General features: G+C 35.5%; 1 protein-coding gene across 1 annotated transcript in view; it reads right to left on the bottom strand.

The window, feature by feature from the left end:
- Positions 1-14,830, bottom strand: part of LOC104463204 (A-kinase anchor protein 9-like) — a gene marked incomplete at both ends in the record, with an annotated part of 39,331 nt that extends 24,501 nt beyond the window's left edge. The window contains 10 exon segments of the mRNA XM_010075435.1: positions 1,570-1,667; positions 2,122-2,260; positions 3,894-3,973; positions 5,387-5,600; positions 7,190-8,259; positions 8,262-9,615; positions 10,387-10,584; positions 11,528-11,683; positions 14,206-14,376; positions 14,777-14,830. Of these exon segments, the coding sequence (XP_010073737.1) occupies positions 1,570-1,667; positions 2,122-2,260; positions 3,894-3,973; positions 5,387-5,600; positions 7,190-8,259; positions 8,262-9,615; positions 10,387-10,584; positions 11,528-11,683; positions 14,206-14,376; positions 14,777-14,830 (3,534 nt within the window).
- Between the last annotated feature and the right edge of the window lie 1,549 nt (positions 14,831-16,379).

The following is a 16,379-nucleotide window of genomic DNA, read 5'->3' as shown; positions in this document are numbered from 1 at the left end:
ATTGGCTAGTGCAATCTATTTAATACATGGAAGTACCTAACTCCAAACTAACTGATAAAATTTGCCTTTAGGAATTCCAAGCCCCTGAAATGAGTGTAAAAATTTGGAGCAAGGAAGACAACCTTGGTGGAGAAGGATCAGGTCAGTGAACAAACTGGACATGAACAATTTCGTGGTGCCTGATAGGATACACCAAGGAGTGCTGAGGGTACTGGTCTACATTATTGTGAGGCCATTCTCAATTATCTTTCAAAGGTGATTGAGGGAGGTTTCTGAGGACTAGATAAAAGCAATCCTACCTTCAGGAAGAGAAAGAGGGAAGATTTGAGGAACCACAGCCAAGTCAACCTCACTTTGATCTCTGGGAAGATGATGGAGCAAATAATCTTGGAAACCATTTCCAAACCCATGAGGCCGAGAAGACTACTCCATTTGGAAGTAGTCAGTAGGGATTTATGAAGGGGAAATCACACCTGACCACCATTTTGACACCACCTCCCATTACATGCCCACAGACAAACTGATGAAGAATGGGGGTGGGGAGGCTGACTCAAAACTGGCTGAACTGCTAGGCTCAAAAGGCTATGATTGGTGGCACAAAGTCCAGTTGGAAGACAATAATTTGTGGTGTACCTAATGGGCTGATACCAGAGCCACTACTGTTTAACCTCTTCATTAATGTCCTGGATGACGGGACTAGAGTGGACCCTCAGCTGGTCTGCAGACCATACAAAACTGGGACGAGTGGTTGATACACCAGATGGCTGTCCTGCTGTTTCAAGAGACCTCAACAGGCCAGAGAAATGGGCTGAGAGGAGCCTCATACACTTCAACAAAGGCAAATGCCAAGTCTTGCAAGCTAGAGAGGAACAGCCCTGTGCACCAGTATGTGCAGAGGACTGACCAGCTGGTGCTTTGCAGAAAAGGACCTGCAGGCCTTGGTGGGCACCAAGTTGAATGGAAACCAGCCATGTGCCATTATGACAAAAGTCTAACAGCCTCTTGGGCTGTATTAGGAAGAGTGTTTGCCATCAAGTTGAGGGAGGTGATCCTTCTTCTCTACTCACCACTGGTGAGACATCTGGATTGCTGGGTCCAGTGCTGCACTCCCAGTATAAGAAAGAAACGGACATACTGCCATGAGTCCAGCAGAGGGTCACAAAGGAGATGGGAGGCTTGGAGCATTTGTCCTACAAGGAGAGGCTGAGAGAGCTGGGAATGTGTAACTTGAAGAAGACAAGGCTGCCCACCAGCCTTGTGGACTCTCCATCCTTGGAGATACTCAAAATTCAGCTGGACACAGTTCTGGGCAGCATCCTCTAGCTGACCCTACTTCATGAAAGAAGTTGGATTATACAAACTCCAGAAGTGCCTTCTAACCTCAACCATTCCATGATTCTGTGACATGGGTAGCAGTTTTCTCCATGTTATCATTGCCTCACTCTGCCACTCAACCAGGATACAGGATACACAAACACAATTTCAAACACATTCTTCGCTCATCCAGGGGAATTCATGCAACAGAAAAAATTCAAATGCTCAAATACTCATGTGCTATGAAAAGTCTACCTGTTTACAATCCTTCATCAGCTGTGTTTGAAGTGCTTTCAGCCTAGTGTATTCTTCCATTATCTTGTGCAGAAGTGCATCCACATGTTCTCGCACAGCTAAATCACACAGATAACCAGGGACTTTAAAACAAAAGAAAGTAATAAAACGTTTTACCATCATTTTTAATACAGTGAATTGTTCACAAGTTTGCCACTGAAGAATTATCTGACAAACATTACATATTATTGAAACAAGTGAGGCACCTTCCAAATTTTGGATGCATTTTTATATAGTATTGATACATATGATTTTTTTTGGTAGAGATGCTAGCTTCTTCTACAGAAGGAGGAGGAAAACAAAACAGAAAACTTTTTTCACCAATTTCCACTATAATGAAAGCAGCACAAGATACTCTTAATTAAAAAGTGGTTCAGAATAGTGAGGAAATCTCTAAGGCAGCAATTTAGGCATCTTAATTAGCACCTGACAGACTAATGGCATAATTGCCAGTCTGAAAAACTAAAAATCAGTATTTTTTTTTAAACCACCATGACAGTACGATGTCATTACCTTGAGCTTGACCTCTGTGTATTGGTAATTCTACACTCAGTTTTTCTTTCACAGCAGCAGGTCTATGGAAAATATCCTGTTCCCGATCACCAGCTTCTACAGCAGGTAAAGAAAGTTCATTCTGATTGTCACACAAAACCTGCACAACAAATGAAACAATAATAAAAAATACTTCACATTTTTCCTATTTATCAATCACAATTAACAAAGAAAACAAGAAAAATGGTAGCAGGAAAGTAGTATTTGTTGAGTATTATCTTCTTTGGAAATGACGGCCTAGATGTTGAGTCATAATAACTTAGACAATCTTTAGAAGTCCTAATAAAAGAAACAGCTATAGAAAGACTATTCAACTAAAACATGACTACATATCTTTTGGAATCATTATGTCATTTGGAACTGTCAAGTATTAAAAACTTTCAGAGAAAGGCCTCCTTTATTAACACTGAAAGCAAATCTATATTGTAAATGTCTCATTCTTGAAAACTGCAATTTTACTTGGAAGAAGAATTCCCTATGGCGGATTTTTTGTATCTTTTTAGAGATTACAATTCATCTTCTTCTTATGTATTGAACAAACAGGATAAAAGGGGATGGTGTAAGAAAACTCTAGCAAATCATAAACAGAATGCCTCATGTTTGTTGGTGGTATGTGGCTAGCAGAAGAGATGCCATAGGCAAACAGTAGATTTATCCATATGATTTCTGAAGATAAATTATATTTGAAAAGAAACGACCAGCTCAGAGCACACAGTGGGATTCTTTATTTAAAGATTTTGGACTCAACAGACACCAAATTCAACTTAAAAAAGTAAAATCATGATTTCTCCAAAAGCTCAACATAGGATCATACAGATCGGCAGCATTCTTCACAGCTGTGAAACAACTAATGCCAAAGCCTCTCCGTTCAGCTTCTACTTTCTGTGAGCTATCATGAAGTCCTGCTTAATCTCTCCTATGCTGGCTCTCAAGTAAAAAAGTTCTGCTATGTACTTTCCCAAAAAGGAGTTGGAAAAAGTCCAGCAAAGAAGGCAAAAAAACTCCCCACCAAACCCAACCATTTGAAGTATTTAAGATTGGAAAACCATGGATTATAATGAATGTTAAAAGTAGCTTAATTTATCCGGAAATAAGTTTAATAAGTAACTTGATTGCTGGTCAAAAAGTACCTGTAAGGGCCATTGATTACATATCTACAAAAAAACATATGGCAACATAGTATTATTGGTGGCTGATACTAGAATACAGACCAAAAACAACCTTCATTTTTTGACTACAATATTAATTACTGAAAATAATATAGACAGCAATTTTGTTAGATTATTAGAGACTTTTAAATCTTTGAAAGGTATGCTGCAGCTAAGAAAGAAATTACAACTTCATTGCAGATGTGAGAGTGATGTCCTTGTGCATCAATATGTGCTTGACATCAGACCACCATTAAATCAAAAACACATAGCCAAAGACACACAGAAAGGAAAAAAGTACTTCCGAACTAGTAGATACAAGACAGAATTAATCTTCTGTCTAATGTTTATGTGTAAGACAGAAGAATTGTTTGGACAAGGACATAAAATAGTTTATGAAAAAAATACAAAAACACCTGCAAAACTATCTTTTGGAAGATCAGGTTTAGCAGTGTCTATTTTGAGATCCACGCGAAGGGAAAAGCCACAAATAAAATTATGCAGAAAAATATGATGACTCACTGTACACATAACTTTTCATTCTCAAAACTTCCATTTTAAAAAAGGCTTTTTCTGAAGTCTTACCTGAGCAAGCCTAGAACATTCCTCAGTTACAGCTTCATTCAGCTTTTCTATAAGCCTTTGTGTAGATTTGACTTCATCGTCTATGGATACAAATTATTCATATTATTATTAAACACTAGATGCACTACAACTTTGCAAAGACCTATTTTCCTGCCTCAGTGAGGTTGCCTCTTCAGCTTTTAGAAAAGCATAGTTTTTTGTTCCCCTCCTTCTTGTTCAATTACACAGACAGATTAATTATGGTAGAACTGCATGTTGAAGAGGAGTAAGTGATAAGAAATGGCTTTGTGTGCTAGTGACCTCTAGAAAGATCAAACTTTATAGAAACATCCAGGAGGGCAAAGAATTTTTGCCAAAAAATTACACAAGGGCAAATCATAGGATGGCAGAAAAAGTAAGGATAGAAAACCATCATGACAACATAAAACCTCAACGAGGCAAGAAGTATTAGTAAAGAAGCTTACTTAATGGGGGCAGGGAGTCAATGCATGAAATCAAAGAACAGAGAATGAAACAAGCACAAAAATACTTTTGCTGATGCATTTGCTCATTATGTCAGTAAGGAATACAGCCTTAAAGGTGAGTCTATTATATAGTTCTTTACAATGAATTGACCCTTGTGGCCAAGAAGGCCAATGGCATCCTGGGGTGTATCAGAAGGGGGGTGGTCAGTAGGTCGAGAGAGGTTCTCCTCCCCCTCTACTCTGCCCTGGTGAGACCGCATCTGGAATATTGTGTCCAGTTCTGGGCCCCTCAGATCAAGAGGGACAGGGAACTGCTGGAGAGAGTCCAGCGCAGAGCCACAAAGATGATGAAGGGAATGGAGCATCTCCCTGACGAGGAAAGGCTGAGGGAGCTGGGTCTCTTTAGCTTGGAAAAGAGGAGACTGAGGGGTGACCTAATCAATGTTTATAAATATGTAAAGGGTGAGTGTCAAGAGGATGGAGCCAGGCTCTTCTCTGTGACATCCAGTGACAGGACAAGGGGCAATGGGTTCAAGCTGGAACATAGGAGGTTCCACTTGAATATGAGAAAAAACTTCTTCACAGTGAGGGTGACAGAGCACTGGAACAGGCTGCCCAGAGAGGTTGTGGAGTCTCCTTCTCTGGAGACATTCAAAGCCTGCCTGGATGCGTTCCTGTGTGATCTTGTGTTCCTGCTCTGGCAGGGGGACTGGACTAGGTGATCTTTCGAGGTCCCTTCCAATATCTAAACATTCTGTGATTCTGTGTGATACAAATAGCAAAATATGAGTTGTAATGCTTCCTATTCCTTTTTTGGTTTATATAATTATTACTTTTTCGGGTTTTTTAAGTACCTTGAATAACAGACTACTTGTAATGGGTAAATAATTTTGGTACAAAAACACTTCAAAATGTTCTACAAAAGCAACTTATTGGACAGCTACATGAATAAACTCCTGTGCTTGTTTTCTTTTAAAGACACTGGTTTTCATGCCAAGAGCTTCACTCCTGTAATTTTGGTCAAGTTACCTGCTTGTTGAAGTTTCAAGTTCTGGAGCTCCAGCTGATGCACTTTTTTAAGATCGTTCATCTCTTGTAGATGAGTACGTACAAGTTCCTCTTTAAGACTGCAAAGTGCATTCTCTTTTTCTGCTTTCAGGCACTCACGAACCTGGTCTACATGAGCTGAATAAACCAGGGACAGACAAATGCGCTGTGCTTCCATCTGTAGCTGTAAATCAGTCTTTGAATAAAAATACACATTTTAGAAAGAGAAACATTAAAACAAAAAAGTCATTTCTTTGCGAATTTCTGAAATTAATAATGCGTTGAATGGAATGTTGCATATATGGTATACATTAGGCAAATCTAATTGTAAATCGAATTGTAACAAAATCCTATGACCCTCCTTCAACTTAAAATAAAAATCAAACTAAAATCAACAAAACTCAATATGCTTAAATTCCTATTTTGCATCAATAAAAACCAAATGAATACTACCCTGAGAAATGAGAGTAATATCACTACCAACACAGTAAGTTTAGAAAGTTCACTTCAAATACAGAAAAAATACTGTATTGTTAGCAGACCTCAAAAAACATTGATTTCCAAGGCTTTTAGTTCTAGTCTGCATTTTTGGGAATGTTATTGCTAAAGCAAAAACGTATTTAGGATATGCCAATACTGAGCTATCTAGAGTCCAAGTTTGAAAAGTTTTGTAGACGCTTCTGGACTATCATGACTTTTTTAGTTGCATGGTAGGAAATGGCAAGACCCTTATCACATATCATAAAAAAATATATTGCATTATACAGCTGTAGCTCTACTCTCTAATCTCACAACTGTTTCCAATGTGGCTTTACTTGTGATTTTATTTCTTAGGAAATGAATGAACTACAACACAACATAAAATTAAGCAGTGGTGGTATTAGTTCACTGTTAGGTGGGTTTTCAGAACAGGAAAAAAGCAAACCAATCTGAAAAAAATAGTAGAAGACTGGTTAACATCTATTTCTACAGAAAACTTGGTTGCATACTTCTTGCAGCATGCTATTCAACTTCATCATTGTACATAAATTAAAAGGCAAATTTATGATTCCAGTACCTAATTTAATACTGGTAATTCAATACTTAGATATTTTTATTGGCAAATAATCCTTTCCATACTACCTGCAATTCATTTACAATACTAAAAAATACCAGCAAAATTTCTCTAGCAAAACATAGAGATGGGTTAGAATCACACAATATGCATAACTTCTGTATCTTCACACATTTCTCTTCTCACTCTCACATCCAGATACATTTCTTAAGAAGGGATAACTATATATACACAAAAATTTTGATAATGGAACTTTAGTATTTCACAAGTTTGATATTTCACAAGTTTGATAAAAGATGACTGAAGAAGTCAAGAGTTTCATTATCTCATTATATTGTTTGAATGAGTACTTAGAGAACTGAAAAGCTAATCACAGATTAAAAAACTACGTCCTGAATAAATTTTAACCTCAAGTAAGTAAGCTAAATGCTATATCAAAGTGCCAAGTCCTCTACACGTCTTCTCCTTACCTTTTCTTGTTGAATTAATTAAGTGTTAAGAGAAGATAACTTCTTTCACTGAAAAATAGCATCCTCATATACATTGACTATGGTTATCATCCTGGTCATTCATGTAAACACTTTCAACCATTGGCCACACTGCCACATACACGACCATGCACCTGTACTTCAAAGCAGCTAATAGGAAAAATATGATGCAAATTTCCAAGTGCAACCTCCTACAAATTTTCATGGGTAAATTATTTTCTATTATTGTTTTATGTAACATACCTGTTCTGATTTTAAGGCATCCACTTGCTGCTGAAGATTGTTTTCACTCTGCGTAATGGTTATTAGAGATGTTTCATCTGTCAGCCTGTCTGTCATCCCATAAAAATCTTCTACAAGAGACTGATCTTCTGGTTCCAACATTTGCTGAACATCCTTTCTTTTTGTTACCTCATGACTGATATCTTCACCTGAACCTAGATTTCCTCTTACATTTATTCGTTCATCAACCTTATTCCTTGGACTAGTGCTTTTATTTCTACTTTCAGATGCTGGAGCAGCAGTCCCTAGAGCTTTTCCTTTAGAGCATTTTATCTTAGGGTCATTACTACTACTATTTCCTCTCTGAGTATGGCTAATTATGACTTCTAGTTCTTTAAAATTTGCTAGAACTCGTTCTTTCTCATCTTTTAAGGATTTAACTTTTTCATTTAAATTAAGAATTTCACTATGCTTTGACTTCAACTGTTCAGAGAGATCAGAAAGTCTCAGGGATAATTCCAGTTTCTCATGCTGGGTAACCGCAAGCTTTTCCATAAGTTCTGTCACATCTTTCTCAACAACTTCTCCAGCCTCAAATGTATCTGCCCTGGACACCTTGATTTCTTTACTCCCTTCAAAACCAGACGTTTTAATTTTAGATAAAACCGGTCTATCGCTTTGTAAGTTGTGAAGTTTCTCATCCAAAGCTTTGAGCTTGCTTTTATATTCAGCTTCCTGCTTATTCTTATTCTCTTCTAACTCAGTTTTTGCCTTCAGAAGACTTGCACATTCTTTCTGCAGCTCTTTATAATTAGCTTCAAGTTTTTTCTCAGTAAATGAAAAGGCACTCTTCTGCCTTTCAGTGTCCTCTTGGAGTTGAACATTTTGGTTTTTAAGTTGCTCATTTTCAGTAATCAGCTTTTCTATCCTTTTTTGCAAGTCCACAATTTCTGACATAGAGTTAACACTGTTGTTAAAAATGACATTTTCTTCAGAGCTTACCAACATACTTTTTAATTTATCTTCCAGAGTTTTGTTCTCCCTCTTAAGAAGGTTATTTTGTGTTTCAAGTTCTGAACATTTTTTTTGAAGGTTTCCCTCATTCGTTCCTGCATCAACTCAGTCTTAAACTGCAGCTCTTGAATTTCTTTTTCAAGAGTACCTTTTTCTTTTTTCTCTTGCCTAAGCACTTCAATCTCCTCCTGCAGCTCATGGATTTGAAGTGTCATTTCTTCACATTTAGAATTTACAATACACTGCTGTTTATCTTTTAGGTTTGAAATCTCTAATATCAGCTGGTTTTGCTTTGTGATTAAGTTGTCCTTTTCATACTGCATGGCTTCTATCTTTTGACTCATTTCATTTTGTACCTCATCTAACTGCTGTTTATGGTGCATATTCAAGTTATCTTTAAGGCTTTCCATGTTCACCACATGCTCTTTTTGTAAGTCATCTTTAAGTCTGGAAAGTTCCTCCTCATGACTGAACAGAAGCTTTGTTCTCAGTCTCTCTAATTCTGCTTCTTGAGATTCTGCCATCCTGTCCAAAACTGCATCCTTCTCCCTTTCTAGCATTTCAAGTTTTATTTTGTAATTTGTGACTTCTGCCTCATGTTTTAATTCCAATTCCTTCCTAAATTCAGAGGCAGAAGCCAGCTGAGTTTTTAAATCTTCAATCACAAACTGGTATTTTTCAGCTTCATTTAATCTACATTCCATATCCACTATAGTTTGTTTGGCTCTTTGAACCTGCTCTCTTGAAAAATTAAGTTCTTGGAAAAGATCTTCAATTTTAGTTTCCTGAAGAGACTTCTCTGCTGAAATGACTTCCATCTGTTGTGACAATTCTCGCTTTATTTTTTCCTTTTCATTATCAGCATCTTGCAGTTTCACATTCAACTCATTTATTTTAATATTCATTAAATGCATTTGATCTTTATTAATGTTCTCATTCAAACACAGACCTGAAGTTTTCTCCAGTTCTACTTTTTGTTGCAAAAGACGCTGTTCTACTTCCATTGCATGTTGCTTAACTAATTCTTGCTTCATTTGTACAATCTGCTGGCCGTGCATTTCATCTAATTCAGCCTGAAGCTGTGCCAGTTTCCTTTGTGTTTCTAATTCCATTCTTTGCACAATGTCAGCTTCAGACTGGCTGTCTTTATAACATTGTTTCTGCAATTCTTCCACAGTTCCCATTAATTGTTTTATTTCATCAGAACATTGTCTTTCTTTCTGTTTGTAGGTGGCAAGTTCAACTCTAATATTACTTATCTCCTGATTCTTTAGCGAAATCTGTTCTTTCAATTCTTCAAGTAATTTACTGACATCTGATAATTTTTCCTTAAGCTGAAATGAATTTTTTTCTTCTTCTCCAAGCTTTGCTTCCAGCTCTTCAACTAATGCTTCTTTTTCTTGTAGTTTACTCGAATAATTTTTGTGTTTTTCCTTTAAAAAATGAGCAAAATCATGTTCTTATTTTTAGTTCATTATCTGTACATATAAGAACATTTATAAACTCAGCTATTTAAACACAATGCCTTTCTTTAGAATGCTAATGATCATTTATAAAAACTAAATATAAATCAGTTGTTGACCTAATTTGGAGGTTTTCTGTACCTTTCGAAGAGGTGACAGTCCCTGCTTCTCCTCCCTTCCCCCTGCTCCCCAGCCCCAAATCACTTCCATTTTTTTTTCCATTTGTGCTCTGATACTTAAAAAACAAACAAACAAACAAACAAAAAAAACCCCACTTTGTGCAATCTAACGAAAATTGTGTCTCTTGTCACTTTTAATTATTTTTTAGGTACTTTTAAGATATTTTCCATGAAGGATAATTAAAAAAAAAGTACTCAAAGAAAATAATCCCTTTGTTCCTTAAGACAGAAAAGATTGTTCAAGCAGGTTATTTAAAATTTTTTTCCTAACAAAACAATGTGATTTAATTAAGGCATTCTAATATATAGTATAGTTTCATAATTTGTTGTAAATATTTCTGCATTTTTAAAAACATAATAATACATAAAAATTCATTTTTAAATTATACACATACTATGTCTTAGTTAAACTGAAGCAGTCTTAAAAACTTTAAATCTTTGTATGCATAATATGCAGCATACTCACAGTCTGTGCTTTGGCCCTTAAATTTCAGAGGAACTAAGGAATCCCAAAAAGAAAAAAAGAGATTAGGAAAAGAGATCTTTCTAGTAAGGAACATACCATTTCATATGTTGTGATTTTGTCTTGAAGATGTGTAATCTGCACTTCAAAATCTTCATTCTTTTTTTGATAATTCTTCAGCAGGCATTCTTGTTCTTCTAGCTGTTGCTGATGTGAAAGTATCTGCTGCTTGGCTTGCAATAAATCAGCAGCCGTGCAGCTATGGCTGGTGTTCCTTAGGGCTTCACTTGCCTGCAACTTGAATGTTAAAAAAAAAAAAAAAAACAAACAAAAAAAACCCCCACAAACTAAAATATATCAGAATTTTCAGAAACAGCTTGCATTACAGAAAGAGTGGTCTTTACTTTCTTCTTCTACATCACCTCCTTTTAGGAGGAACTGAAATATCCTTATTCTTTTGAGAAGGGCAACCAACAAAAAATATTCAATATTAAATTGTTCTGGTTAGCTAGGACTGGACAGCAATGTCTCGGAAACATTTCTAAGTAGTAAAATGAACTAGTTGTAATTACTGTCCCCAAAATCAGATTTTTAGTAATAAAAACTCAAGCTTCAGCATATAATCTACCTGAAGCTCAAAAAAGCTATATCAAGTACTTAAACAGCACAAAATACTATAATATTCAAATGCAACACTGTAAACTGTAGTCACGCAGATTAACAGTGTCAATGGCACTTCAGTCACCAGTGCTTTTTAGAAAGATGCTTTCCTGAAACTTCACTTTGTTAGTTAAATTACTTTCTAATAATAACACAAGAGGCAGGTTTTATCCAAAAATATAGGAAGGACTGGGGTATGAAACAGTGGCCCACTGAAGTTGATGGCTGTTTGATTTCAAAGGGAACAGGTTGGATTTCAGTTCAAAGCTCTGAGAACTAATTACACAAACGTTTTCCCCTAAGGTAAATGCCATAATCCAGTATTTATCAGAAGTCATCACCACTTACTAGGGAAGAAAACAGACTAATATTTATTATTTTATAGTGAATTACTACAATAAACCAGGTACAATAATGATAACTGTAGGACCAGTAAAGTGATTGCTGATCTATACTAAGAGACCAATTCTTCAAAAATGCACAAAAAAATTCTGTTTCTGCAGGAAGTAGCCATTTATGGACCCTGCAAAGGTACACCAATTTATAAACCCAAATAAATATTGGTAGTGTTGTAACTTACATGCTGAAACTGAATTTGCAGTTTTTGACTTTGTTCAGTAAGCTCTAAGAATTCCCTCATAGTTTCATCCTTTTCTTTCCGTGCCTGCTGTAGGTTAGTAGTGAGCTGAGTAATGATGTCATCTCTTTTTTTGATAGCAGCTTCAAATTCTTGCAGCTACAAAAGATAAAATTTAAACTACTAGTGCACATCAAAGCCACAGACAAAATACTAGCTTGTTCTAGTCAAGTAGGAATACATCAACCCTAACCTCTCCATTTAAAAGATGTCACACAGACCTACTGGAGCATTTGTTTTCACAAACTCTATCTGTAAATACTTCAGAAACAGGGGTTTTTTTCCCCTCATTTAACAATATATGACCTCTCTATAAAATATACTTACCAAAGAACAAAATCTGAACCTTTAAGAAAGTTAATTAGTTAAATATATAAATTGCTTTTAAACTAAAAGGCATGGCCACATAAACAAACCATCACAAAGGAAGTCAGAGTATCTATTTAAAGTGTTTCAGTGATTTCGTACAACTAGTCACGTCCACACAGTTTTACCACAATAAAAGCAAGTTATATCATCTCTCACTGAAAGTGCAATAAATTGTATTCATTGTACTAAAAGCATATAATAGATACCATGCAGTATCCTACATTGTGAACCTAGAGAAATTATTCATAACTACATAAGAAAACCAGCGCAAGCTGCAAAACTCATACAGTGTATTTAATAGAAGAATCTTTTGTAATTTGTAATGATGAAGAAATGATGGAAGTACAGCAAAAAAAAACGTTTGCAAGTGGTTTATTTTTTGTAGGATTACACTCAGGCAGCCAGATATTCTACAATATTAACTGGGACTATTTTCATGTGCAATTATATAAATAGATAAGTTACTCACTTGAAAGTCACTTTGTCAGTTTGAACTCATGCAAGGCTAGTGGAAGCTTCATGTCTAGATATTGCAAATTTCTTAAACCATCAGTCAACTTCTGTAACTGTTTTGCTTATGGTGGTCCCAAAAAGAAGTTTCTCCAGATTATATGCTGAGTCTTGAAGTAAAATTATAATGCTTCCAGATAAAGGTTACTGACTGAGAGGACAGGGACATTATTCAGTGGGACATAAAAACCACAAGTCCCTTAAACAAGACAAACTATGCAAAGAAATTGAGGAAATTCAAAGTTCTTTTCAGACCGCTGCAGTGGATTCCTACTTTAAAAGCCTGTATCTAGTGGAAATACTAGATGTTAGAGAAAATTAAGGACAGATCAGACACTGAAGTGTGTCATAACTTTTATTTTGCATCTATTTAATGAAATCGAACAATTAAATTTATCTGTTCCTAGCCACATGTTGATATATGATAATTATCAACGTTTTCTATTCAATCTTTTCCTGTAACAAACAGGCAGATCTAAAGCACACAACATATCTTCCACACTCCCCTTTTTGTATTCTTTTGTTTCTTCTGAAAAGTACACCATATGCATTTCTCAGCTATTATGCACTTTACTGCTATCAAAAATATGCTGCAACTATTAGAATATTATTGCACTACAGCCTGTTTTGCTTTAATATATTTTAAATTTATTTTAAAAATAGTAATCACAGTCATTTAAAAAATGCCAACATTTCCACCTTCACCTTTTTCAGGAAAAGCTAGCAGTAGTCACAATTGCAACAAGCTAAAATAAAGCTTACATTCTTTATTATGCTACAATTATGACTATTATGTTTTGCACAACAGATAAAAGACAGTAATTAGAAGCTAAGTTTGACTTAAAATGTAACGCCAGAGATTCACTAACAGACAAAGGAATGATAAACCACCTCCTCCAGGGCAATCACTTCAAGATCACTCTAGTATGGTGGAAAAATTACATTCATTTTCATGGGAAAAATACAAACCAAAGCAGAAAAAAAAGCTATAATTATGCAATAATAATGAAAGTAAAAATGACTGAATGTTAGAACAATTTTGGTATTCTATAGTACTTTGTAAAAAATGGAAAAACACAATGATGTGACTTGAATCCAAATGAAAAGAGAGATAAGTAAGATATGAAGCATGACAAATCACTGACTTCAGTCCATTTCACCACTTGCTTAAATTGGAAGAATAAGTATTTAATATTCTTCACTTTAAAACCTAAATTTAAATTCCAGTGGTACTTCTGGAGTCCCAAGTTATTAGATGTTTATTAAAACATTCTGACACAGTTGCCTTGTATTTCAGACTGTGAAGTCTGACATACAAATACCTTTTTGGTTCAAGTGTCAACTCAGCTGTATTACTCCTTAGGAAGTAAAACCTGAGGGGTTTTTCTGATCTTGGAGGAACAGGAAGGTATTAAAGAAATGCAGTCTTTGCCCAACTTGAGAAGAATTAGGGCTTTGCTTAAAGAAAGTAGTCTTTCCATTCCTGATCTGAAGGAAGTCACTACAAAGACGACTGGAATCATAGTCACAAAATACAGAGAAAAAGGACACAAAATGGAAATGCCATTCAAAGAAACAGAGCACATGGTATGTGATTGAAAGAAATTATGTGTAATTCTATATCACACACTGACTGCATTCTGAACAGCTGAAAAGCATTAAACGTGAACTCTTTCAGGTGATGCTCTGCATTTTCGCACATAACCGAGTAGCAAGTAGAGAGCAACATAAGGTAATTATACCTGTTGCAATCCTTCTGTACCATAGGCTGCCCTCATTTCTTCTAGCTCTCTGTTTAGCTCTTCAATCTCTTGTTGCTTCCCAGCCAATTCATTCTCCATCACCTCTAGCTGCATGTGACAGTGCTGCATTCCACGATCAGAACAAATCTCTCCAACTCCAAATTCTTCTTCCTAAATCAATCCAAGTTCCTTAACATGCCATTTTTTATGCTTTATCACAGTAAGTAAACTCAAATATCAAATTCTGTATCAAAAGCCACCTTAGCACATTAACATACAATACAGCATCGAAATTGCCATGGTAACATCCGTTGTTAGTATAATTCACACCTCAAAAGCACTGACATAAAGCATTCTGCAAGTTCTGCTTTATAATCTTAGCCTTAATAGAAGTAGTGAACTGTTTTGCATTTCAACAATACACTATATTAATACATAACAAACAACGCGCATACAGAGCACAGCATGCAAAACAAAGTATTAGTCAACAACATAGTCTTTGTTCAAAACAAATTGTTCAAGGATTTTAGTATTCACCATTAGTATTACAATTCAATTTGCAATACTGTACCCTGATTAAGTCTGCAGGTATAGCTGTTGTTGTCACAAAACTGCAACCATTTACCTGTATAAAGACAATTTCTAAATATATTACTATACAAAATAAAGCTTGATTTCTATTTTCCATTAATTTTAATCTTATGTGATGATTCCTGTAGACTCACGGGAATTTTTACACTACAAAAATTTATTTCATTAGAAATTTAAAATCGCTTTATGTATAGTAAATTGCATCAAAGTAAGCCTAGGTAACAGGTGAAACATCCAAAATGGCAAAAATAGATACTACTGTTCAAAACCAAAAACAATATTACAAATTTAGACAACTAGAGAAAACAAAGGAATTCAGATTTAAAGGTCAATGCAAAGCTTTATACTTTAAATGATTAAAATGCACTACTATTGCATGTTAAATCATACATTTAATATTTCTATATATTACTAAACATAGTTCTGCTTTCTAAAAGGTATTTACACACCCCAAGATTTACTATTTTTGAAAGTCACTAATCTCTTGATAGTGGATGAAAGGCAGTATCACAGACTCTCATCCTCAGTTTGAAGGAATTTCTTAAGATTAAAAAAAGCAGAAATTATACATTTAACGTAAGACATTTGAAAAAAATCCTCTCTCACTCACCTATCACTGCACCCCCTCACCCCCTTTCAGCTTCTGTAAGAATTTTGGTCCTACAGACTGTGCAAACCAATAATGACAAATCTTCAAAAGGCACGCATAAGTTGAAGGAGTAGTTATACGTTAAAAAAAAAAATCTAAATGAAAAGAATACGCTGTGTACTTGTGAGTGACCATAGCAGACAAGGAGAAATGAGAAAGCAAGAACAGCTGTATTTCCCCTCAGAGCTGTTCATTACATCAAAGCCTGAAACAGAAATGATGGTACTAGAGATGGAAAGGCCACATAGCATTTCAGACCCAAATACTATGTTTAGATCAAAAAAAGAAGCTATAATTCTCAGACATTTTCCATAGTCTAGATTAGGGTTTATTTAAAAAGGACTATCATGCCTGAGGAAATCAATAAGTTACCCAACATGGAAGTATACTGTTACAAATGAGATCAATATAATCATCGAGTTTGTATTAAGAGAATGCATATATGTGCATTAGACAAGAATTTGCAGAGCTGATAGAGCTGTTTCAATTCCTGACTTCCTCAGTAAAAAGGAAGACACCACAGAGAGATTACTACCTTATTTTAGAAAGAATAAAGAAAATTGCAGCAAACAGCAGTCCAGGAAACTCATAGAGGCACTGCACATTTTTTGTATATTGCCAGATACACAGATGTTCACTCTGCATTCAGACATACAAGTGTCTACACGCCGCCTTTCACCAATGTCTTTTCTCAGATTTTGGCGCACGTCCCAGATTAATACCACTAGCAGTTTAACATAAACTCTATTATAAAATACTTCTTTTCCTTCTTTAAATCACATTTTATTTAGGCTTAATTGATAAAGATGCAATGTATGGTTCTTGTAATCTACCACAGCAGATACACTTCTCTTCCTGTGAATCATTTCTATGTGCAAAAATCAAAGGTTCTAAGATGCTTTATAAGAATCACAGTATGTTAGAGATTGGAAGG

Source organism: Pterocles gutturalis, unplaced genomic scaffold (assembly GCF_000699245.1).
Source record: "Pterocles gutturalis isolate BGI_N339 unplaced genomic scaffold, ASM69924v1 scaffold25717, whole genome shotgun sequence".
Lineage (NCBI taxonomy): Eukaryota > Metazoa > Chordata > Aves > Pterocliformes > Pteroclidae > Pterocles > Pterocles gutturalis.
Note: the sequence above shows the minus strand (reverse complement) of the source record. Positions and strands in the feature narration are given on the sequence as shown.